General features: G+C 40.2%; 1 protein-coding gene across 3 annotated transcripts in view; it reads left to right on the top strand.

Moving 5' to 3' along the window:
• Nucleotides 1-23,629, top strand: part of SNX9 (sorting nexin 9) — a 99,263-nt gene that overhangs the window by 28,565 nt on the left and 47,069 nt on the right. For all 3 annotated transcript variants that reach the window (XM_074990308.1, XM_074990309.1, XM_074990310.1), the window contains exons 2-5: nt 4,839-4,925; nt 9,320-9,394; nt 10,257-10,379; nt 23,108-23,279. In XM_074990308.1, the coding sequence (XP_074846409.1) occupies nt 4,839-4,925; nt 9,320-9,394; nt 10,257-10,379; nt 23,108-23,279 (457 nt within the window). The remainder of the gene's footprint in view (nt 1-4,838; nt 4,926-9,319; nt 9,395-10,256; nt 10,380-23,107; nt 23,280-23,629) is intronic.

Here is a 23,629-nt window from a genome sequence, read left to right as displayed (position 1 = left end):
CTGGAGGGAAAATAGAAATTATGGGCAATATATTGAAAATAATTGGCTTTTATGCACCTCAGTTAGCTTTGCACAAAATAATGTGGATGCTTGTAGGAGAAAAATATTCCCCTCAGTGTGTAACAAGTATCACTTTTGCCAGAATACACCATTTCTTAAGAAAACTTTACTTGATTAAAGAAAACATCTGTGTTTAAAAGCTTTGGTGTAACCTTCATGATATGCATACATGACATTAGGTTCAAATCCACATTTTTGTTTCCTCTTTTTGCTTCTCTTTGACCTTAAGTATGTAAAACAGTAGCTTATCTTTTAATTTTAGACCATACAAATTTTCTGTGCTGACTCTGAAAAATTTTACAGCTAAAATGTATCTTCAGATTGAGGATGGATATAAGAGCAAATTCTGAGGATGTTAGCATGCCTATATAGTGACCTCAAAATAAAATGTTGCACATACATGTTCTGCTGGTGTTCTCTTCCTCTCCCATTTTCTGCTTTTTGTTTGAAGTCTGATTACATAAGCTTTGGGTTTGTCTGTGTGGTATGGTGGTGTGATGTCTAAAAGCCCCTGCTTTCCCCACTAACCCAACCTGGAATCTTAGCCTTGGTTCCAGCCAATGCTCCCAATCCATGTGTGGAAATTTTTCATCCACGTGTAGAATAAATTTTTGTGCACTGAAGTGTGTGTTAAGTGGTGCACCACCAGAAAAAAACAAAAAAACAGAAAAGGTAGGAGAAGATACTTTGTTTACCTTCTGGAAAAACTAACCAGGATCAGCATTGTACACCTGCCTTGGTTTGAAAGTGGTTAAGGTAAAACTAGGTGAGGTCAACTGTAAATGGGGATATAGTGCTGGCCTCCATTAGTTTTTACCACTTTTTTTTTTTTTTTTTTTAATCTTTGGTTAGTGCACTTGTTAATGACCCTGCAGTGAGAAACCAATCAACACCTTTTTGTAGCAATGAAGACAGAGCCTAAATTCCTGTCTCTTATTATAAAGCAATGTGGTTTTCTAGGAATGACAAAGCCTATACTTTGCATGGTATGCATTTGTTACGCTTAAACTTGTAAAAATGGGAGGAATAGGATGTAGTCTCTATAAAGATAATGAATTGTTGACAGGAGAAGAAGCATTCCTAGAGACAAATTTTACTGTTGTTTCTCTATTGTGGGCTTCAGGCTCACAGAAATGCAACTGTTCTCTTTCTACATCTTTTAGGAACATGACCTGGATGAATACTTTAGACATCCAGAACTTTCATTACGCTATTTTTTGCGCTCACGCTCTTTTTTTTTTTTTTTTTTTTAAAAGACTGGTTTCTCTTTTTTTAATCAAAGAAATTGCTACATCCAAGATATTAAAACTCTCCCTGCTAGGAAAAGGGACTGGTTAACAGGAGATAAACCATTCAGTCAACTGCCTTGTTCTCTTTGTTCCTTCTGAAGTATTTGGCTCTGGCCATCCCAGAAGACTGAGCAGATGGACCTTTGGCCTGACCCAGTATGGCCATTCTTATGATAAGACTAAAACGTCAAGCTGCTGTATGAATAACTTGCTAGTTGCCAAAAAAAAAAAAAAGCATTTCGTCTTGGAAATGGACTGATTATTATATCTGTCATTTGTACTTTCATAGTGGAGCCTTTCGTGGACTAGGAATCCATTGTGCCAGATACTTTATTAACATAACCTCCCTACCTCCAGAGAATTTTACCTTTACGTGTAAGACAAGAGACAACAGAGGAATACAGACAGCCCACCAAGGGAGTGAATGGAAACAATGATACTATGCAGGTCAGCAGGACAGACAGTGATCTATGCGTACCAGTAAGCTAGGAGTTATATAACTTTATTTTCCTGTTTGTTTCAGGGTCACAGGAACAGGCTCTTGTGTATGTCTGCAGTTTTTAAACTGCTGAGATATAACACAACACTTTTATAACTAATTTGGACTATCCAAATATATTTTTAATATTCTGTGTTGATTGCTGCTTGGTCTTTCGACAGTAACATCCACCAAAGGAAATCCTTCTTAAATTATCTCTGCGCCCCATGGGAGCCATTGTATAGAGGGGAATGTTTATAAATGATAGCTTTTTGTTTTTAGTGAGGATTGTTGCGAGTTTGTCCAATTGAGCTCTTCTTTTGGAGGGGTGGGGAGTTGGTGCAGGGTGAAGAGAAGTTAGGGATTTTGAGTAAATATCGGTACTTTTGGTGGGGATCAGGGTTAAATATCTCGTATGTCGGTGGGTGTATATATAGAAAATGTATAAAGGTAGACTAATTTTTTTAATCTAAAACCACCTTCAAGATGTTATGGGTGTGGGCAGGGCAGTGTCCTAAAATTGTCTCAACATCTGTTTTCAAAAGTTGGAGAAGAATGATGCTTGATTCATTTTTGTATATCTGCCTTAAATATAGGGGAAAGTTTCCAGGAAAGGGAATTTAATAGAAGACAATGAAATGGTGTTTGTGGCCAGTAATGTTGCAGCCATACAGAATTCCATCTATAACAACAAAATAGCAGTGATATAGCACTTTAAACACTAACAAATGATTTATTAGGTGATGAGCTTATAAATAAATAAGCTAACCTAATAAATCATTTTGTTAGCCTTTAAAGTGCTGTCTGTCTGCTGTTTTGTGAGAATATAGACTAACATGGCTACCTCTCTGTAGCTGTAACAACAGCGTCTTCACATGCATCAAGGGCTGTTGTTCTCCATGTCTGCTGAAGGTAGGACAGGAAGTAATTGGTTTACTTAGCACTATCCAGTACTTAGGTTAGATATGAGGAAGAAGTTTCTAACTTCAGTAAAAGCCCAGTTACCTGGTGCTCAAATAACCAGCACATATGATTAACCATCATGCTGCTGGGGCCAGCTTGAATAAACAGCACATTTTATTACCCTGAAGCTGCTCCTGTGTAAGGATAGTTCAGGTCTGGAATAGGTTTTCAAAAGTGGTTGTGGTGTCCTCATCATTGGAGGGTTTAAAGACCAGGTTGGACAAACCCCTGTCAGGTGGTCTGAGTCTGTGGTCTTGTCTCAGCACAGGTGGCTGAACTTGATGGCTTCTTCACATCTTTTCTAGCCATACACTGCTATGTTTCTGTGTGGGTAGAATACCTAGCAATATATTTTTGTGCCCACCTTGAAGCATTTTGGGGTGGGGAGGTGTATGGAAAACACACTTTTTAGCATTATGGCAGAACCAGTGCAGTGCTACAGTGAATATTGGGCTCTGTTTTGCACTAAAAATGGATTAATTGTCCCACTTCCTTATGCAAAATATAGTTTATTTGCTCCAAAATTTTGTCACCTATTCTGAACTGGAATTTTGTGTTGTTTCAAATCCTATTAATTGCTTCTGAGTTCTAAGCAATTACCTTTAAAATGTTATTTCAGAGTCTTGTAATTTTTTTGGCTTAAATAGACAGTAGAAGGCCAAAAATGTATATCGAGTTCACCAAAAGTGTCTCTCTCTTTTTGGTTTGGTTTGGTGTGGTGGTGGTGGTATGGCAGGCAAAGAGTTTTCTGAATGCTGACATCTGAAGGGTGGTAGAATTCCAGCGGTAAGATGTGCGTCTCTGGGCGGAGCAGAGGAAAGATATTACCAGATACCTAAACATTTTGCTTTCTTGCTTTGTGGTTGTGATTAATGTCTACAGCCCAGTCTTAAGTCTCACACCACAAAATGTGTATTATTAAATTAAAACTTGTGTTAAACTGCAAAAAAAGGGGAAAAAGAAGAAAAAAGTGTGTATGTGTGGGAGTTTAATTACAGTTAAGCAAAGGCTAATGAGTCAGCACTGGGGAATGTGTATTCTATTTAAGTTAAAAATACAGATTGAACCTTCCAGCACTCTGAGTACCTACCAGACCAAACAGGGAACTGCCAGACCGGGGAAGTGCCTGGCTGGCCCCTCTGGTTCCAGCTGCTGGGCACTGGCCTCCAATTCCCTGGAGTACTGGGCACCAAGGCTCCACTCTTCCCTAGTCGGGCAGTATTTCTGGCTCCAGCCTACCAGTTGTTCCCCACGAGTGCTCCAGCCCCTGATCACCAACAGAGTTGCCGACAATGCTGGAGCTGGGGTGTTGCCATCTAGGGAAGTCCACATTACAAAGGTTCATTCTGGAGTATTGTTCAGTACTTTCTCTAGCTTACCAGAGGTTCTATCAGAATAAAATAATTGTAAGATCATCTAGTTACATGTTGATTTATGGATAGCTGTGGTTACCTTCATGTGTAAGAACTTTGGATTTGTATGTGTGCTCTTTTTTGAAACACAGTATTACTGCACAAAAATTTCATCCTGCATAAGTCAGAGAAGCAATGTTCTCTTACAGAATAGCACATTACGGGAACTTTATTTTCTTTTGCATCTAGCAATGAAAGGCGACCTGCCAAAAATCAGAGTATGGTCTTTCACTTTAGTTGTATAAATAGGTCCTGTATGCCATAGACAGTAGTTTGTCTGCTTGCTGAGATGTAATTCTTTGGCTGGAGAATCAGATAATTATTGTCTTATCTTCAGCAGCGAGCTCTGTAGATCACAGATCCTGATTTGCGTGGATGGCTTTGTTTTTTAGATGCAATTTGAAGTTTTTGTTGGAAGCAGATTGTGGCATTGACATTTTTCAAGTTCAAGTGCATATTGTATGAAGATTTGCGTAGTATGTCATTTGTGTTGCTCATCCCACACACTTCTTTCCTCCCACTCGACCATTTCTCTAACTGGTTATGAATCACAAAGTTCTGCTGATTTTTTTCCTATTTTAATGCTGTATGTTTAAATGTAGAATATTGTCACTGATAAATATTTTCCACCCATAGGCTCGAGTGATGTATGACTTTGCTGCTGAACCTGGAAACAATGAGCTGACAGTTAGTGAAGGAGAGATCATCACCATTACCAATCCGGTAAGAGAAATCAAATAGAAAACAGGCTACAATGAACTGACCTACTTCTAGGGGTTTGAGCCGAAAAGAGAGGCAAAGTGGCATCTAGTGGGAAAGTTCTTGCGTGGTCTCTCTTCTTCCCTCTAGGGTAAAGACCAATAGATTTAAATGCAAGAGACTAGTCCCATAATGGTATGGATATAATTTGAACTAATAAAGCAAGCTCACAGGACAATTAGGCAGGAATCTACTTTTTTTTGTACATAGGTATTTTAGTGATTTCTGATCAGAACTATCATCTTGTACCCTCTGTACTTTAGTGCCATGTCACAAGGCTGTGTTCATGGCAGTGAAACCCTTAAATCTGAATTTACTGTATCTCTTTTTTGGGGGCAGGGTTCACATAGTTAAATAGCATATTTATGTAGTCTCCTTTTTGCATTGATTATTGTTTGCATTATATCAGGAGAGGGGAACCTCTGGCTGTATGAGGTTCCTCAGGGTTAGCTGCTGGTAGGCCACCAAGACTCTCTGTTTACCTTAGCATCCTGTCTCAGTTCACTATTCACAGCCAATAGTAGCTGTGGGAAGTGGCAAGGGCCAGGCTACTGGTTCCCACAGCTTCCTAGGTCAAGAATGGCGAAGAGCTCCTAGTGGCTGTGGTGAGCAGTCAGGCGTGCAGATACTTAAGTAAGCAAAGCACCTGGTGACCCACCAGCAGCTGACTCTGATGAGCCACAAATGGCCTGTGGGCTGGAGGTTTCTTACCACTCATTTAAATGGTCATTATCAAATATGGATGAATTTCAACTTACACTTTTTTTCACATTGAAATCTAAATGTTGTTAAAATGCAAAGACATCATTTTGCACAGAAGCTTTAACACAGCAAAACTTCATTTTCTAGTTGATCCTTTTATTGTTAAGGTAATGTGCATGGAGTTGGAAGAAAATACTTAAGTTCTGATCTTGTAAAGGCTCAAGTTTTATGCAAAACTTTGTGCTGAATATTTCCACTAACTTAAATGGGACTATTCAAGTGTACTATGGCTACACTGGCCCCTCCCTGTTGAAAGGGGCATGCAAATGCAGTGGATAAAAGATGCAAATATGGCAGTAATTTGAATATTCAGCACCTTGTTTGCATAATGATGGCCATTTGCCATTCCGGTTGAACTGCTTTTGAAATGCAAAACAGTCGTGTAGTCTGGGTTCCTTCGAAGAGAAGCCCCACTTTCGAAAACACCCTTCTTCCGGAAAAAAATCCTGTCGGTGTGGCCAGAGTCAGGCTGCTGCCTCTGACAGGAGCGGTTTCTGCGCTACCATCAGGGACGGCAGCCAGACTTGCTGCTGCCACCCCTGACAGGAACAGTTTTCGGCTCCTGTCAGGGGCAGCAGTTGTATTGATCTGAGACGTGTGCAACTTGATTCTGTGTATTTGAGGACTTGCTGTATGAGATTCTCAGCAAGCTTAAATCTTTGCAGAATCAACATTTTGACTCTCCTAACTAAATATCTATCAGCCTTTAGGGAAAAATGTACATCTCCTTTACCAGCGCTACTGAGAACACTTGTAAAATATTACCTCTTTGCTGTTTACCCTGTACGCGTTTTTATATTTTCGTATTTCACTCATTTTGGCACTTTAAAGATGAACTAGTCTTCTGCTGTTAGGCCACTGCACTTTGAGTCTTGTATCGAAGCTCTGTAACAGATTGCTGAACCTCTGTAGGAATTGATTTTGCTTCTGTACAATCGCTGTAACTGAAACTGGGCATCCATAAAAAGTAATGAGACCACTCCTGTCAGGTTATATAGAAAATCTTTCCTTTTGGACTACTGAAGTGTTTTAGGTTATAGGCCAAGAATAAAAAGTTAGGTTTATATGGCAGTGTAGGCGTACTCTGTGCTTGGCTCTGGACTCAAGCCTAACCCCCTTTCCCTTATATCTGCATTTTAATTGGTTGCAGGGGGACACGAGATCAGGTTAAATCAGGACTTACAACATGGCCCCTGTTGCATTGCCATGTAGACGCAGGTCTGCTTGAATGAGCTCCTGGGAGTCAGACAAAAGTGTGCCACAATTACATGGGCCGACTTTCTCAGTCCTCTCTCCAGCCCCCCAGTAGTCTGCAATCCACTGTCTATTGCAAATGGAAGTCCTCTTGCCCCCCTCCCCCCTTTATAAACAGCAGCAGCTTAGGTCAGTATTAACTCATTCTCTTCTGATCACCAAGCTGCAAGCATACTCTGAGAGTCCCCTGGGCAGGCCTGCTGACAGGAGGGAGCAAAGGGGATAACTGCTCCGCAGCCTGGGGATTCAGAAGGGTTTGGGGCTCCTGGCTGCTGCTGCAGTATCAGGAGTGATGGGAGCTGGTGCCCCAGCTTCTTTAAATTGCTACTAGAGTTGTGCTGCACACTTCAGGCTGTATGGGGGGAAGCAAACCCCAGCCCTGCCCCTTCTGCCCAAGGCCTGGCCCATTCCAGGGCACAGAGCAAGCCTGCCTCAGTGGCCATGTAGAGGGCCTGGGTGTTACAAAGTCTGGGATATGGTTACTTTGACTTGTGTCTATGTACTGCAGTATGGATGCCAGAGCCAGGGTTCTCTAACACAGGTCAGCTGACTTTGTGTCCAAAAAGCCTAGGGCTTACATTGCAGTGTAGACGTACCTGTAAAGTCCAAGCACCTGTCTTATGCACCAAGAGAAGGTGGCCTTTAGTTTTGAGTCTTGGTTCCTGAAAGCACCTTAAATGCATTGCAGTGTTAGGGGGATGGTGAAGAACAGGGTACTGGAGAGCAGCTGCAGTAAGGCTTTGAAAAGGAACTTCGGGGAACTGCTTATTCAGTGTCTTAACTTGTTTTCACTCTGACCATGCAACCTGTGTGTAAATAGTAGCCAATCACTCAAACAAAACCCCGTTTCAATGAGTTTTAACTGGACCTTTGTTTATGTGTAAATCTCCCTTCAGTCAGATGTATTTGAAGATTTGTCATCAATATACATCTCCATTTATCTGCATATGAACTTTGCTTGGTTTTGGTGTTTCACTTAATGTGCTGAAAATGAATATATATTAAAACAGTTGAGATTCAGAAATGTGAATGTCAGCAGGGATTTATTAGCCCATGTAGGCCTAACTTACCGTGTATGAGCCATCTCATAATACAACCGGTGGTTGAGAGACACTTGGATTTCTAATAGCTCAAGTTTATTCCAGATCACATTGTCTTATTGGTTCTAGTCAACTTAATTTATAAAGGCTGCAAAGCCTAAAGTATCCCGTTTTTCTGGTATGATATTATAGTAGTGCCTAATGGCTCCCCTGAAATCTAGGCCTCCTTATTTTAGGCACTGTACAAAGACTTTGCAAGAAACACAGCCTAAGAAACAAACTGTCTACACTGGTGAGTTTCATCAACAAAACGAGCAGAGCGTCCACATTCCCAATGTGTTCCGTCGACCGTAAATTGACAGAATGCAGTGCTTATGTCAACAGCATTCTGCCACTCCCCCATGAAGCAGAACTCCTCTGTCAACAGAAAGCAAGCATGGATGTTCCAGGGGAGCCTTCTGTTGACAGACAGGGCTTCTGGGACACCGGGCAGCCCTGTCTGCTGTGCTTCTGGTTGGCCATTTTGTCGAGCATCCTGACGGTCTGGCCACTCTGACATTGTGGATCGCTCTTTTGATCCACTTTGCAGTCTGGCCACAATCTGTTGACTGAAGTTTTGCCTGAAGAGATCTTCCAACAGTAACTTCTGTCAACAGATTGCTCCAGTGTAGGTGTAGCCTAAGAGTTTACAAACTATACAGACACGATTGGGGTGGAAAGAACTATTCTCTGATTTCTTTGGTGTGGTGTTTACTTGTCTTTGTGAATGAGACAGTCCTTATTCTCCGTGCAATTCTCTGCCTCCATTCAGTTCCAACATCTGCAGCAAATCAGGCAGGGATCCTACAAACAGCCGCATCGGTTACTGTGATTCATTCCCTGAGCATTGTTTATCTTGTGTATTGAATGAGGGAAGGGTGCTGTATGAATAGAATGTGATCATGAAATAGGTCTTTTATCATCATGTATTTGCACAAAGAGGATGAATTAAGCCTCTGTGCTCCACCTAATTTTTTCAAGTTCTTGACTTTGTCAGCTAATCTATTAATTTACATTTTAAATATTTTCCTCCAGTTTGGAAAATAATCCAGATTTTCACAACAGCTTTGTGATGGAGGCCTGCTCAATATTATCTTCTTATAACGAGAAAACTGATTCTCTGACCGGTTTAGTTTGCCCAAGGCCTCATACATACCTTTTCTCTCGAATCCTGCTTTCAAGTATCAACTACCAAACTACACTCTTCAGCATCTATCTAGAAAACATATTTGTATAATGTTGTTTTTATTTTTATTTCTTTAGGATGTAGGTGGAGGTTGGTTGGAAGGAAAAAACAGCAAAGGAGAGAGGGGACTTGTTCCAACAGATTACGTTGAAGTAAGAGAACACAATATAACTACACAGCTTGGTAAAGCAGAGCTAAAGTAGATTCCCTTCTTCTGCTTGTTTTTTAATATTGGAATTCTTCATTTAATTCTCTAGACTGAAGCCCTGATGAAAGATGACAGTACTTAATCCCACGAAAAATCATTTGTATGAAATAGTTTTGAAAGTCAGAGTACACGTCTGCATACCATATACAATTACCGTTAATGTCAAGTTCTCATTTCACATTTTCTGTCTGTTCTAAGGATTGGCACTGTCTATAGTAACTTCTGGTAAACTCTGACTTCAGTGCTGCCTACTTAACTGTGTGTCCTTCAGAGAAAGGAGAAGTTACATGCAGTGGAGATGGTTGATCTGTAAAATGTTAATTTTGCTGACAAACAACCATTGATAGTTTGCAAGATAGCCAAAAATAATAAACTCATCCTGTTCCCAGAATAATTGAACATGTACAAGAATGAGAATTATGAAAAAAATACTGCTTCTGGTGTAGTTTGTGGGGTTTTTTTTTGTCTTTGTTTTTTAAACACATTACATCGTGCTGCATGTCACGTGGCCATACAACAATAGACTTCTTCTGGTCCTCTTCCAGTCCCTATAAAGCAACAGGCCATATTTCTGTTAATACCCAAATTTGATATATTGATGAATGTTGAAAGTGTACAAATGCTCCACATTGTTAATTTAGAACTGATTTTATTGTCTGCTGTTAAAAATTAAAATGATTTTAAAATTTAATTCAATTTCATAAGCTCTACTGATTCTGAGAACTGTTAAGGAACTACAGCATGTAAAATGATAAAACTATTTCCTTAGAAGAATGATGTATAAAACTAACTTCATCTCTTCTCAGATTATAACTGAAGGTGCAAAAGATGGATTTTCTTATGGCAATTCAGTAGCTGACCAAGCCTTTTTTGATTCCCTCTCTTCTAATACAGCTCAGATCAACTCAGCAGCTAAAAATAGTAATCAGGTACGTTGGTAATTTCCTTTTGGTGCTGTTATCTTGGTGGGTTCTGTTGGCACTGCATTATATTTGTACAATAAAACCTCAACATTTCAAACATTAGGAATGGAGGTTGTTGGTAATTGTCAAATGTTCATAACTGTGAACAAACCATGGCTGTTTTGGAAGCTTACAATTGAACATTAACTTAACACAACTTTCAAACTTCACTATGCAGAATAAAAATGGTGCTCTTCCATTTTACAGTTAACTTAATACATGTATTTGCATGGTAATTTTTTGTATTTTGTTTTGCCTCTGCTGCTGCCTGATTGTGTAATTCTGGTTCCAAATGAGGTGTGTGGTTGCCTGGTCAGTTTGTTACTCTAGTGTTTTGTAGTTCTGAGTTTCTATTTTAAGTCCTCAGAAAAAGCATGAAAAAGGCAGTTGTGAAGGAGGTATGTTGATTTTTCTGAAGATTACAGATCATCTTCCTTCCTTGTTTTGGATAATTTTAGAACTGCTGCTTCAAGGGAAAAAACCTAGCATGATTTTAACAAATTAGAAATAAGAAAATAAGTCATTGTATTTGTTCTTTTCCTGCATAAAGAAAAATCATAGAAATCTGTGAATTAAATAATACCCATATTTTCCTCTTTTGTACTCTGATCTTGTTGTAAACCTCAACTGGCTTTGTCTGTTAACAGCATCTATTCATAGAATTGCAGTTGCAGTGACTAAGATCTGATATTCTGACCTGCGTAAAAGAACTCTACCTTCATTTCTACTTTTCGTAAATGCTGTGTAAGTTTGACACATTAGAAGTAATACTGTACGTTATTGTCAACAATTTTTTTCAACGCTCAGAAAAAGGGTTTTCTTTTTACGTGGCGTGGCTGGATCTGGTATTTGCTGTAGGTTTACTATAGGTCAGTTCTGGACTTAAAGGGCCACAGTAGCTTGCCATTGTCATTTTGGGAGCAGGAAATAATCTGATGAATGGGGTTCTAAACCTGCTCTTATAGATATGTGTGTGAAACAGCGCAGAGCTGTCATCTTGAGTCTGCGGACCAATGACTCAGTGCTTCTGTGGCTCCTGGCTTTCCCAAGCAGCAGCAGCGTGAACCTCACAGGACCCTTCTGCTTTTGATAATCCTGTGGACATGATTGAAACTGATGTTAGTTATGTTGATTTCATCCATCTGCTGCATGAAAAACGATTTATGAAGCTATTTATGGGAAGGCTTCTCAGGATGTGGAGAAGTAGAGGTGTGGGGGATGGTGTGGGGCACATTATTAATTTCCTTTCTTTCCAAAGCCAGGAGGCTTTCAGGTGTGTGGAGAATGACAAGAGTGAGATCCTCTCTCTTTCCTCAGACCATGTGAATGGAGCTTCAAATTTCAGGCTACTGCTATCTGAAAGTTAACATTATTATTATTATTATTATTAATTATTCTTATTATTACTATTCCTACTACTACTGTCATCATTGCACTTAGGAGCCAAATTATAGACATAGACATACAACTTCTTTTTTGTTCTAAAACAATGTTTCTCAACAATTTTTTTTATAAAGTACCTCTTTTTTAAAAAATAAATAAGTACCTTCAGACTTCTTCCATACTCATAAGGGTATGCGTACCACTGATTGAGAAACATGGTCCAAAGGTAATCTGAAGTTTTTGAAATAAGCGCCTTTCAACCTTTCCAGATTACTGTATCCTTTTCAGGAGTCAGATTTGTTTTGCATACCACCAAGTTACACCTCACTTAAAAACTACTTATCTACACAAACATGCAAAAACATTGCAGAAGACTACTACTGAAAACTTGCTGACTTTCTACCATCTTATTATCAAATGAATTGGAATGGAAATATTGCACTTGTATTTCCGCATAAAGCATATGAAGCGTTAGAAACAAATCATTGTCTGAATTTTTAGATTGCACTAACTTCACTAGTGTTTTTATGTAGCCTGTTGTAAAACTAGGAAAATATCTAGATGTGTTGATGTACTCCCTGGAGGACCTCAGTCTACACCCAAGGGTACATGTAGCCCTGGTTGAGAAAACACTGGCATAAAGCCCATTGAGAATCATTTTGCAGCAGCTGAAGGAGAAGGGGTAGGTCTTGCCTGGCCTGAGCCTTACAAATGGAGCATGTTCCCCTCACCATTTGATTATTCTTTGAGCAGTAAGTTTGAGGCACCTGGCTAGCATGTATCTGGTAGTCTCATTTGAATCTATAATCTATACCCTTTCACAGATCAAGATCTCAAGTTAGTACTGTAGTTCAGTTTTTTTGAAGTCCAGAGGTCAGCAGCTGATTGTTTCCAGCATTGCTGTGCAAAGGTCTCCTGTGTTGGAAACAAAATGGCTTACTTATCAAAACCATTGTATAGGCACATCTGATTTGTGGAATACACCAAAAGATATGGATAGTTTTCTTAACGTACTTCGTTTCCTTTGCAAGACCATGTAAAATGGATGAAAATATTTTACAACTCTGTGTCCTAGGGTGAATGCAATTGTTCGTTTGCTTTGTAGTATGTATTGGTGTCCGCAGCATTATTGACTTCTGTATGAAGACCTCAGGGTAAGCCTACCCTGCAGAATAAACCCAGGATCTGTTGGACTTGACTCTGTGTGCTCAGTGTGTTTCTCAGAGTTGAGCATCGACACTGAGTATTCACCCTTGGTTTAGAATTTCTGGACTTGCCTGAGCATGGAAGCAAGACACTGTGCTACACAGACCTGAATCAAATCAGCCTCTCTGAGACTTCCTGGGGCCATCCTCAGCTGCAGCTGTTTGTCATTGGTTTGGAGAAAAAATTGACTGGCCATCCCAAGGTACTTTATAAGAAGTTGTTGCAGCCTGCTGTCTCGTCCTACTAAGCCATCTTTTGGATCTCTGCTTACCTGGCAACTGCAGGAGTGTGAAGGAGTCAGCATTTGAAGAACTTGTTTAGCTTGGGCTTGAGCTGTTGTTCCTGTTTCAGAAAACTAGCATCTAATGGCTGTTCTGCCTGTGTTTTGTTTTGGTGGTCTTTCCTGGCCTGCTGAAGGCACCTGTTGGAGCAGGAAGGTACAGACGTGGCAGACTCAATGCAGCTGCTGCTGCTGCTGCTGAAAACTCTTGGTATAGCTACTAATGCCCCCATGCCACCAGTGCAGATTGGTGTTTCTAGAGCACAGCCACAGAGACTGGCGGTATCACATCATTGTGCAGACATGGGATGACTAGCAGTAGCACCAGAACTTTCGTATGAGGGTACCTACGTTTTTGGAGTTTTGTGAGTAGCTTACTTTGATTTACTCCTTTACTGAGTCCAGTCTAATTCAAGCATATTTTCCAGAAAGGCATCCAGTCTAGATTTGTATACTACTCCTGAGGGAATTCTGCACCTAAAAATTATATACACAATATTTTCAAATTCTGCAAAATTTGACACATTTTATTTGCCACATATATGTGGCTCCAGGGATCTGGCTGCGAGGGTGGTCTGGCCGCAGAGCCGCGGGGTTGCAGGTGGGTGGGGGTCAGGCCGTAGGGGATACAGGCGCTGGGGGGGCTTCCAGCTGCGGGGCCACAGGGGGTCTGGCCGTGGGGCTGCGGGTGGGAGGGGAGGGTCTGGCCGTGGGCGATACAGGTGGCCATGGAGTGGTCTGGCTGCAGGGGGGTACAAGCGGTGGGGGGGCACGTCTGGCCACGGGGGTTACAAGCAGCAGCGGGGTCTGGTCGCGGGGTTGGCACGGGTGTTGGGTCTCGGGCTGCGGGGGGTGTACAGGTGGCTGCGGGAGGGTTGGCGGGGTGTTGGGGGTGTACAGGCAGATGCGGGAGGGTCTGGCAGTGGGGGTTACAAGTGGCTGCGGGGTTGGCAGGGATGTTGGAGTGTTGGGCTGCGGGGGGTGTGCAGGCAGTTGCAAGGCTGCAGGGGGTGGGTGTCTGGCTGCAGGGGGTGTACAGGTGGCTGCGGGGTGGGGGGGGAGCCTGGTCGGGGGCGGGTACAGGCAGCTATGGGGTCTGGCTGCGGGGCCGGCCGGCTGGGGTGTCCGGCTCTGGGGCATACAGGTGGCCTTGGGGTCAGGCTGCGGGGCCACAAGGGCTACAGGAAGTGGGGGGGAGGGTTCAGGCTGCAGGGGAGGGGTGTCAGGCAGCGGGGGATCTGGCCATGGGGCCAGCAGGGGCATCAGGCTACAGTGGTTTTGGGCTGTGGGGAATGCAGGCAGCAGTGGGTTGTCAGGCTGTGAGGCCAGCAGGGAGTCAGGCTGCACCAGGTTGGGGCTGCGGGGCTGGCCGGGGGGAGGGGAGATGAGGGGGCTTAGAGCTGCAGGGAGTGGGGTAAGGCTCTTATGAGCGGGGGAAATTCACTTGTAGAGTTAACTAAGGTAGGTAAGCGTGTCCCTCGTTTAAGCGAGTACTTGTAAATGAAGTACTTGTTTAATGAGGGATGAGTGTATTAACTAAGATTGTCTGCCCACTGACATACAGGGAAGAGTGGGTGGAGGGCCAGTTGAGAATACACTCTGCACAGAAGCTGTATAGCGAACTGGGAACCCAAAACCTCTCCCTTCAGCAACTCTTTTTTTTTTTTTTTTCAAAAACTTTGCTGTGAACTTTCTTCATATTTTTCATTGTCCCTGTATTATTTTCAGGGGTCAGATGTAATCAAGTGGTGGGAGTAGGGAACAGTCAGTGGAAGGTGAACTGAGAAGACATGTCTACTGATTTTTATAGAATCTCATATTTCAGTTACAGCTAGTTTTAAGAAGCAATTCAGTTACAGAAGCAAGATTTTTGTGCATTTGGTGATCTTTGTTGATGCACTAGTTGTTCCTTCCTTCCACCTGGAATAATGGACGTTTGCTTACAACTGGAGGGAAATGGGGGCAATGCAATGTGGGAAGATGTCAGATACCAATGAAAATACCCAGCATGCTATGGAGATGAGGGAACTCTGGGATGGGTTCCCATAAAGCACTGTTGAAACAGTCGATGTTTGTCGATTGAGCTTGGCAGCAATATGTTGACTTTTGTGAGGCACATATGGGAGAGATGAGTATGGTCACATTCAAATTTATAAAATCCAGTGTTATAAAATCAATATTAATAAATTCAAATTTATCTCATAGTGTAGACGTAGTCCTAGGCTAACGAGGTGGGCCAGCCCTAATGGGTAAATGCAGTGTTTCTGCTAATCTTTTTGGAAAGGCTTCAGAATTACATAATTTGCTTCAGTATTTTACATGAAAACTATTGATACTTGTTAATACAATTTAAAATAACATTATTTATAAAAATAATGCATCCGCATCTCTCTTGAAGCGGGTCTTTGCCCATGAAAGCTTATGCTCCAAAATATCTGTTAGTCTATAAGGTGCCACAGGACTTATTATTTATGAAAGGGAGCTAACTTGGTACATATTAAAGAGATATTAGAAACTTGGTCATCTTCACACCTGCCTTGCTTTCTTATCTATACTGATACAAAAACCAATGGGATTTTCGTCAGCTTTGATTTTTGAGTCACTTCCGGGAACTGAAACCACAGTGGATTTCCTGTTATTTTAAATACTGTACTTTTATTACTCAATATAGTGTTTTTCTTATGCAAGTGAATGATACTCATTTATTTGCAAGGAATTATGTTGTCTGATCAGGGTCCAATTGTTATGTTTGGTGGTTAGTAGACTAAAACTGTGGACTTCATTATGTGGCTTTTTGTATTTTAGCCTAATGCTGACCTATCAATGTGATCTTACTATTTTATCTGAGAAGATATTGCTGGCTTTGGGGGATCCATTGATCTCTGGGATGTTTTAGGTGGCATGCTTGAAATATAGCTGTCTATATTTCATTTTAGTTGGTTCTGTTAAGTAACCCTTATGAATTTTTGCTTTAGTGAATTGTAATGTTGCTATAATCCAGAGCCTCCCAAACTTTCTAATGATCATTTCCCAGTTTCATTGCTTTGTTCTATATCAGCAGGTTGTCAGATGGAAAACTGGGTCAATAACACTTTTTTTGCATCTCACTAAACAGTAATGGGATTGAGATGCTTGTGCATTTATGCACCTTAACTTTTAAGAATGAAAATAAATGTGTCCTATTTGCTTTTTATATTTTGAGGGGGGAAGAACACTGAGATGAACTTTGAAGTACTGTACATGAGTATTAACTAAGTTACAAAAAAAAGTTGAGCCAAATCGGTCTGACATGAATTTGTATTGTTCAGGGTAACATGTTTGTTGTCATGAGCTGTCTTGTTAAAACCAATAAATGCATCTTTAAGCCATGTATATGCATGACAGACCAGAGTATGTGTGGTTACCAAAAAAAGGTTGCCAGAAGTTGTTTTTCCATATGTGGTAGCAATTCTATGGACTTTGTTATATACCCCTTTTTTACCTCACAAGGACCCCCTCCCAAAAAAAAAAAAGACACAAACATCATGGAGTGTGTTTTTTCTCTTGAATGATTTCAGATAGCAGGATATAATCTTGACGTCAAAGCTAGAAACATAGGCTGAACAAGATGTATAAGTTCCCTAGCTACTGCAGGGTAAAACTTGAAAGCTACTCTTCCTTGTGATTCAGGGCATAAACTGATCACCAGCTGTCATTGAAAGAAAAGCTGTGTAATGTGGCAGTAACTTTAAAGTCTCAAATATTCAGTTGTATGTTGGTAATATGACATATTTAGACAAGCTGTGCTTTTTAGGTGAGTTTTATTTGTTTTCTTGACACAGTTTCTTTGAAGGGCGAAATTATTTCTATCCAAAAATAAACGTGAGACACTCTAGATTCTGACTAAAATATGCATACTGCAAGTTCAGCTTTTTGTAAATTCAGAGTTTTGCTTCCTGTTGCAAAATATCTAGGGTTCATTTGACAAAGTTCTATCAAAACGCTGCTTTGCAGAGGTAAGTGCTAAATCAGAAACACTTTGTCCACCAGTATCTCCTGGCAGACAACTGTTTCCTCTTAAAATTTCTTTCTTAGAATTAATGTTTCCATATATTGCTCAAAGAAAGTTTGACATAAAAAGTATTGTCTTGTTTTGAGTTATGAGTGTGTGGGAAGTGGATATGGAGATGGAGGGGGAAATAGCTTGTAATTTTTATTTATTTTAACAATAGGGAATTTGTCACTTGTGTAACACAACTTTAACTTGGTATGACAGTTGGCTTCAGTGAGGAATGTGAATCAAGGCAAACTTAGAAAAAGGTTTTGTATCTTTGAAAGTAAATAGCCGCTATGTGTTTTATATATGCAAATACAGAAGTATACAGTTTGACAGTTCACCTTGACATAAAAATTACTGATTTGTTCCAATTTGGTGCATATTATCTATTGTATATTAGGATCTGGGAGAAACTTTGCAGTGGGAGAACCATGATCTGTCCATATAGTGGAAGGATGGATGGATATGGTGAGCATCTGAACTCTCAGTGGGAACAAGGGAAGCAGTCCCCCAGCATTTAGACTCCTTTGCGTGTTCGGTGGAGGGGTCAGTTGAGCTATTGGAGTCCTACTGCTACTTCCATGGAAGTGCCATTTGCCTCTTATCTGTACTGTGCAGTTCTTACAGAAATGATACCAGTGCACAGTTACTTCTAGATTCTAATATGATTTCATAAGAACTGTACATCCGAGAACCCTGCACTGACTTTGTGTGTTGATCAGACTTAATTATTGCCTGGATATTCTGGAATGCTTCTTTCTACTCATCTTTATTTAAAAAAAAAAATCTCATTCCTAGCCCCTGTGAAAAATAAACACATATCTCTAAAAGGTTGTGGGACAGATCCTCAGCTGGTGAAAATTGAACTCAGTGGAGCCATCAGAACACCAGCTAAGTCTGCCCTTCTCTGTTCAGTATAAAAGTTGATAAATAGGTAATTATAGATGAGAATCCTCAGAATGAAATTAATATAGCTGTAGAAACTTTATATTGATGTTGTTTGTGGGACTTTTCCATGTAGTTCCCAGATGCTTAGATACTGTATGTTTCATGGTTTGCACTTGGGGAATTAACCACATTACTCTTGATCCTGATCATTGCCTATGTGGAGCTATTGCAGGGTTAGGATTTCATATATTAATTCACACACTTCACAACACCAGTGTCTCTGCTTCCCTTTGTTTCTGATGCTGTGCTTCATCTACAAAGCAGGTAAAAAAACAAAATAACCAATTCCCACTCTTTTATTATCAAGTAAAAATACTCCATCCCTTTGCCCCCCACAGTTTTGTTCCATCTTTCCCATTACGTGTGTCAAGGCTGCCTCCTCACTCTGACATTGAGTGCAGAAAGTGGGGTATGCAAAAATCTTAAAAATACCTTACTTCTATAGGCTCTGCTTTTTTTAAAAAAAAAAAAAAAAAAAAAAAAAAGGCCCCCAAGGTCACAGATTCACTGACCCTGGGTTGATAGACTGCCATGGCCAAGTGATACAGCTGCCCTTAAAATCCAGGATATCTCCCTGTGGGATACATTTGCAAGTGTCACCCTTTTCTTAGGAGATAGCGTGGAAATATAGAGCTGTAATCTGATAGCTCACTTTGCTTTAGATAGGCATTCACACAGACGCGCTGTAAGAGACAGAAGTCAAAATCATTGCCTTAAAAAGGTAATTTATTCACAAAACGAAAGATGGAAAAATACCAAGAAAGTAAATACACATACTTAATTGCTAGACATAATTCAAGAAACTAAATCAGCTTTTCCTTCAGCATTCTTACATTCAGGGATAGAAGAAGGTGTATTTTTTTCAGATATGCTTGTCTCTGACATTTTGAAGATGATCCTTCCTGACCCTCATTCTTTTTAGCAGACCACTCAATATATTGTTTTTGTTTCCTCTTTGTTCTGCATTAGAAGTTTGCTTTCCCTCCCCCCGCCCTCCTGTGCCACCCACTCTCACTGGGTTCTTTACTTTCCTGTCTGCCAGTCTTCCCACTGCTGTGCCTATCGTTGTCAATCAGCTCGGCAATATACCAGCAAATGAGCATTATGCAAGTAGTACTTTCCCAGGTGATGTGTCCCTAATACTCTGCATGCCTGATGGCTGGTTTTCCTGAATCATTGGAGCCTGTTTGTGCCCCCTTGGTTTTAGTCAGCATCCCAAATGCTCTATTGTGATCTGAACGGTGTGTCTGTCCCTGCTTATGCATGTGCCAACTAACTGAAGACACAACAAATTCAGATTCCCTTTGGTGTGAATGAGAGCATCAGTGTATTAGCTCAGGACAACACAGGACAGGAGGACCGCAGTAACCCAGCAGTTTATCTCTGAACAATTCTCATATTAATTGTCAGTCTGAGTTTGGAAGTCCTCGTTGGCCAGAAAAAGCTTAAAGCTCAGAAGAGCCCCAGATTCATTGCTCTGTATGAAGCAGGCTTGTCATGAGCCAACAGAGGGCTTCCATTAGAAGTATCCTGTCTGCCTAAGAGGCACATTTTTTTCCAGATAGATTTAGCTGGTTACCATTTTATGAAAATTGATCCCTACAGATTAGAGGTCAGATTTTACCATCCAACATTTGCAGAAATGAAATCAGAATACTGATTTGTTGGCTAAGTGTGTGTGCTCCTGAAAAGTAGGGTTACTTGTTCCCCCATCCTCATAGCTTCTGAGCACCTCCCAACTCTGTTGCTCAGTAGAATAGATGGGGTTTGTGTATGGGAAGAGATTTTGAAGGAAGGCTAAAGCAAAGACTTGAGTTCTGCATTCAGTCTTGGAAGTGGTAAGGTCCATGGTTGTCAATCTTGTTTTCTTTGGGTGTGGAGGAGAATGAGTTCCACAGTCTAGGCCCAGTTCCTTTCAATCTCCTGTGCTTAAGCTTCCCTGTGTTGATGGTCTGTTTCTTGGTTCTGGTGTATGCTAGCTGTTCTGGGGAGTGCAGGTTAAAGAAAAGAGGTGAAATCCTAATTATTATAGTCTGTAGTTCTCATGGAGGGTTTCACATTAAAGCAGAGCCCTTTAACCAGGCTGTATGCAGTAAGTAATAGAGCCGGTGAAGAGCCCAGAGCAGTGAGTTGAGGTGTTCACAGCAATCTGTACTGCTGAGCAGATGGTCTACTGCATTTTGTGCCAGCTGCAGTGTTTGTGTGTGTGGCTTTGTTTGTATGGAAGAGTTGCAGTAATGGAGTTGGCATGTCATGAGTGTGTGGCTCACCACCATTGTTTACTCAGTGTTGGCTAGGATGGGGTACAATCTTGAAAGTGAATGCTTTTATTAACATGGTTATGTTGGCATCTAGTAATATTGAGGAGTCTAAAGGGACTCCATGGATGCAGACTGTTTCCTCCACACATGAGATTTGAGGATTAAAATGTTACAATTACTTTTCTCTAAATGTTCTGGTCAGCTGTAACTACACAAACCTTTCTCCTGTCAAAGATGCAGATAAGCATATGTCATTGAAATAGTCAGAGATGAACATAAATTTAAAACTAAGTTATTTTTGGGGTGGGGGGAGGGTGTAGTTTCCATGTTCTAACATTTATCATTTCCTGTAACCATTCCCTAATGGTTACATCTGGAGGAGAATGTAAATAATTAACATACCCATTCATGTGCATTCATCCCATCTTCCTTCTGGCTGTGATTTGGCCATGGAACACTTTTGGGCTTGTAATATAATGATAGAACACATACACGCTGGTCAGGGTATGTTGGGGGTTGAGGGTTTTGTACTGAAAAATTGCTGCATGTACTGCTCAAAAGTTGATTGAAAAGAATTCAATTTCTTAGATGTATTTCATTTTACAAAGAACAACAAGAGAAAATCATCTGAATGAACTAATTAATGTCCTGCTAGGAGGACGATTAGCAACCCTATAAATAAGCATTAAAAATTAAGGACAAACCCAAAACAAAACATAACATCCGAAAGAAGGATAGTTAATGTCATTCTTTGGTACAAAAACAGAACAATATTGTTTTTTTTAAAAAAAAGAACAAACTGCCACTACCCTTCCTTAAAGCTTAATCATTTTTTTGAAAAAAGAAATGCAAAAAGTAGTATGAATTTTTTTTAAGTTTTGTGTTATAAATTTGTTGTTTTTACTGGAAACTACTTGAAAATAAAAAATAAGTAACAATTGACAGTTTTTTTTTTTTAATGGGAAGAGTGTTTCTGCATCTTTTGATCACAAACCTGCTTAATATTAGGAATGATGCTGGAGAGTTGGATCCTCTTATCAGGTGCAGCATCACATGATTTCTCTGGACACATCTCATGCCAAAACAATCCAAATTGACTGTGTCGGCACAAGTCACATAATAACTATACTATTATGAATGTGTTATAAATATCAATAATAACCACAGTCTAAACAATATTCAAATACCTTAGTATTTTTGATACATACGTAATTTCATTTTTAATATTTTAGAAGGACAAATATTGCTAGCATCAACATTTTTTCATAGAACGCTTATTCACATTGTGCGGAACACCAGCGTTCCATGGAACACAGTTTGGGAAACGTTGCCTTACCAGTGTAGCTATTGGAGCCATCGTTTGAAATTTCAAATGGAAGAAGTACCAGGCCAACCAGTAAAATTGTGATGAATGATAGTCTTGTACAATAGTTTCATACGCTTTTTAAAAAAAGTTTCCGGACGCCCTCTCCAAAATTATCTGCAAATTAATCTGCAGGATTAGATATCTGAAAAGTCTCAGAACATTCAGCTGTTTTGATACATTTGTGCAAAAATAGTATTTTGTATTCTTTCCAAACTTGAGATTAAAATATTTCAGTATCTGGTATCTTAAACAATGAAGCAGATTTTACTCAGATTTTGCAGTGGAAACTTTAAAGTAAGATGTAACAAAACATGGAAAACTTCAGTGTGTGTCAAAATACAAATTAGATTGGTTTAAAAAATTCTGTAAGAGAAGGGAGTGGTTATGAGGAAGCTTGACAGCATTTTGTAAAGGAGATTTTAATGAAATCTCACAGCATTCTACCCTAGAAAAAGCTGTAATCAGTATTCTAGTATGATAGAAATTCATTGTTAGGGATTGCCCCATTGGGATTTTACTGTGTGGAAGAAGTGCTGCATTCACTGTTTTGCAGAGTCAATGCAAAGTACAAGGATTTCGGTGCTATTTCTGAATTGTCTTACTTTCTCCCAGTCAGAAAATAAGCATTAATGTCAGGATGTTTTTTGCCCTTCAAATGTAATATGTCTGGTAGAGTAGTGTTCTTTGCACATGAATCAATGTTTACCTGTTTTCTCAAAGCAAAGAGGGCAATATGCATTGTTCGGCTTCTAAATATTTGATCATTGCTTTAGTGAAATACAGGTAGCAAATCCTCATATACATGTTTGCTTATTGGTGGGATAAAGCCTCTTATAAAAAATTCAATTCTTGGGTTTTTCTTTGGTCTGCACATACTTTCAGGGCAAATGGAAATAACTGCTGTGGATCAGAATGCTTTAGAAAATTGTTGGAACCAATAATTTATTGATTTACCTTTGAGCGGTTAAGGCAATACAGTTTTCAGTGATATCCCAATGTCACTATCAGTGGAAAGTTAATCAGAATCCATCCAGATACTCATATGGTCCTCATACCTAGTATGTGAGCATCGTAGATTTGCCTTGATTGGGTTTGGAAGTCGCTACCAAGTGCTGAACAGAGAAAACCTGTAGTAATTTTTTAAAATGTAAGGACTTCTTGGTTTCTCCAGTGGTGGTTTATTTTTCTCCTCCTCTTTTTATTTGTATGTTATAGGTCAACAGTGTCCATGACCCCTGGTCAAACTGGCAATCTGGAAACTTGGACAATGCAAATTCTGGTGATAGCTGGGCAACCAAACTTGAAAGTGCAGCAGGACAGAAAAACACTTCAAACAACTGGGAGGGAGCAGCACAGTTTGGTCACCCGCAGGCCTATCAAGGTCCAGGTCAGCTAAATGACCCCATGAATGATTTAATCAGTCTCTAAATAAATTGGACCAGAATGTTGGTATACATGAGGATCCTCTGTACAGCAGTGTCCCTTTGCTATATTATGAAATGTTTATGTACATAGCAGACATTGACATGGTAGGACAGGGTAAGCGCATTACTCAGATGACAGACAGTTACAGAAAATGTTTTAATGGCCAAAGTGCTCAATGCTTCTTATGTTTGCTTCCACTAGAGAAGTGAGCATTGATGGAACCCCTAACATGAACATCAGTGTAAAGTAAATAGTCTAAGGCTAATATCAGGAAAGAACAAGTTAAGAATTACTTACACAAGTTGTCTTTAA

The sequence above is a fragment of the Carettochelys insculpta genome, chromosome 3 (assembly GCF_033958435.1).
Source record: "Carettochelys insculpta isolate YL-2023 chromosome 3, ASM3395843v1, whole genome shotgun sequence".
NCBI lineage: Eukaryota > Metazoa > Chordata > Testudines > Carettochelyidae > Carettochelys > Carettochelys insculpta.
Note: the sequence above shows the minus strand (reverse complement) of the source record. Positions and strands in the feature narration are given on the sequence as shown.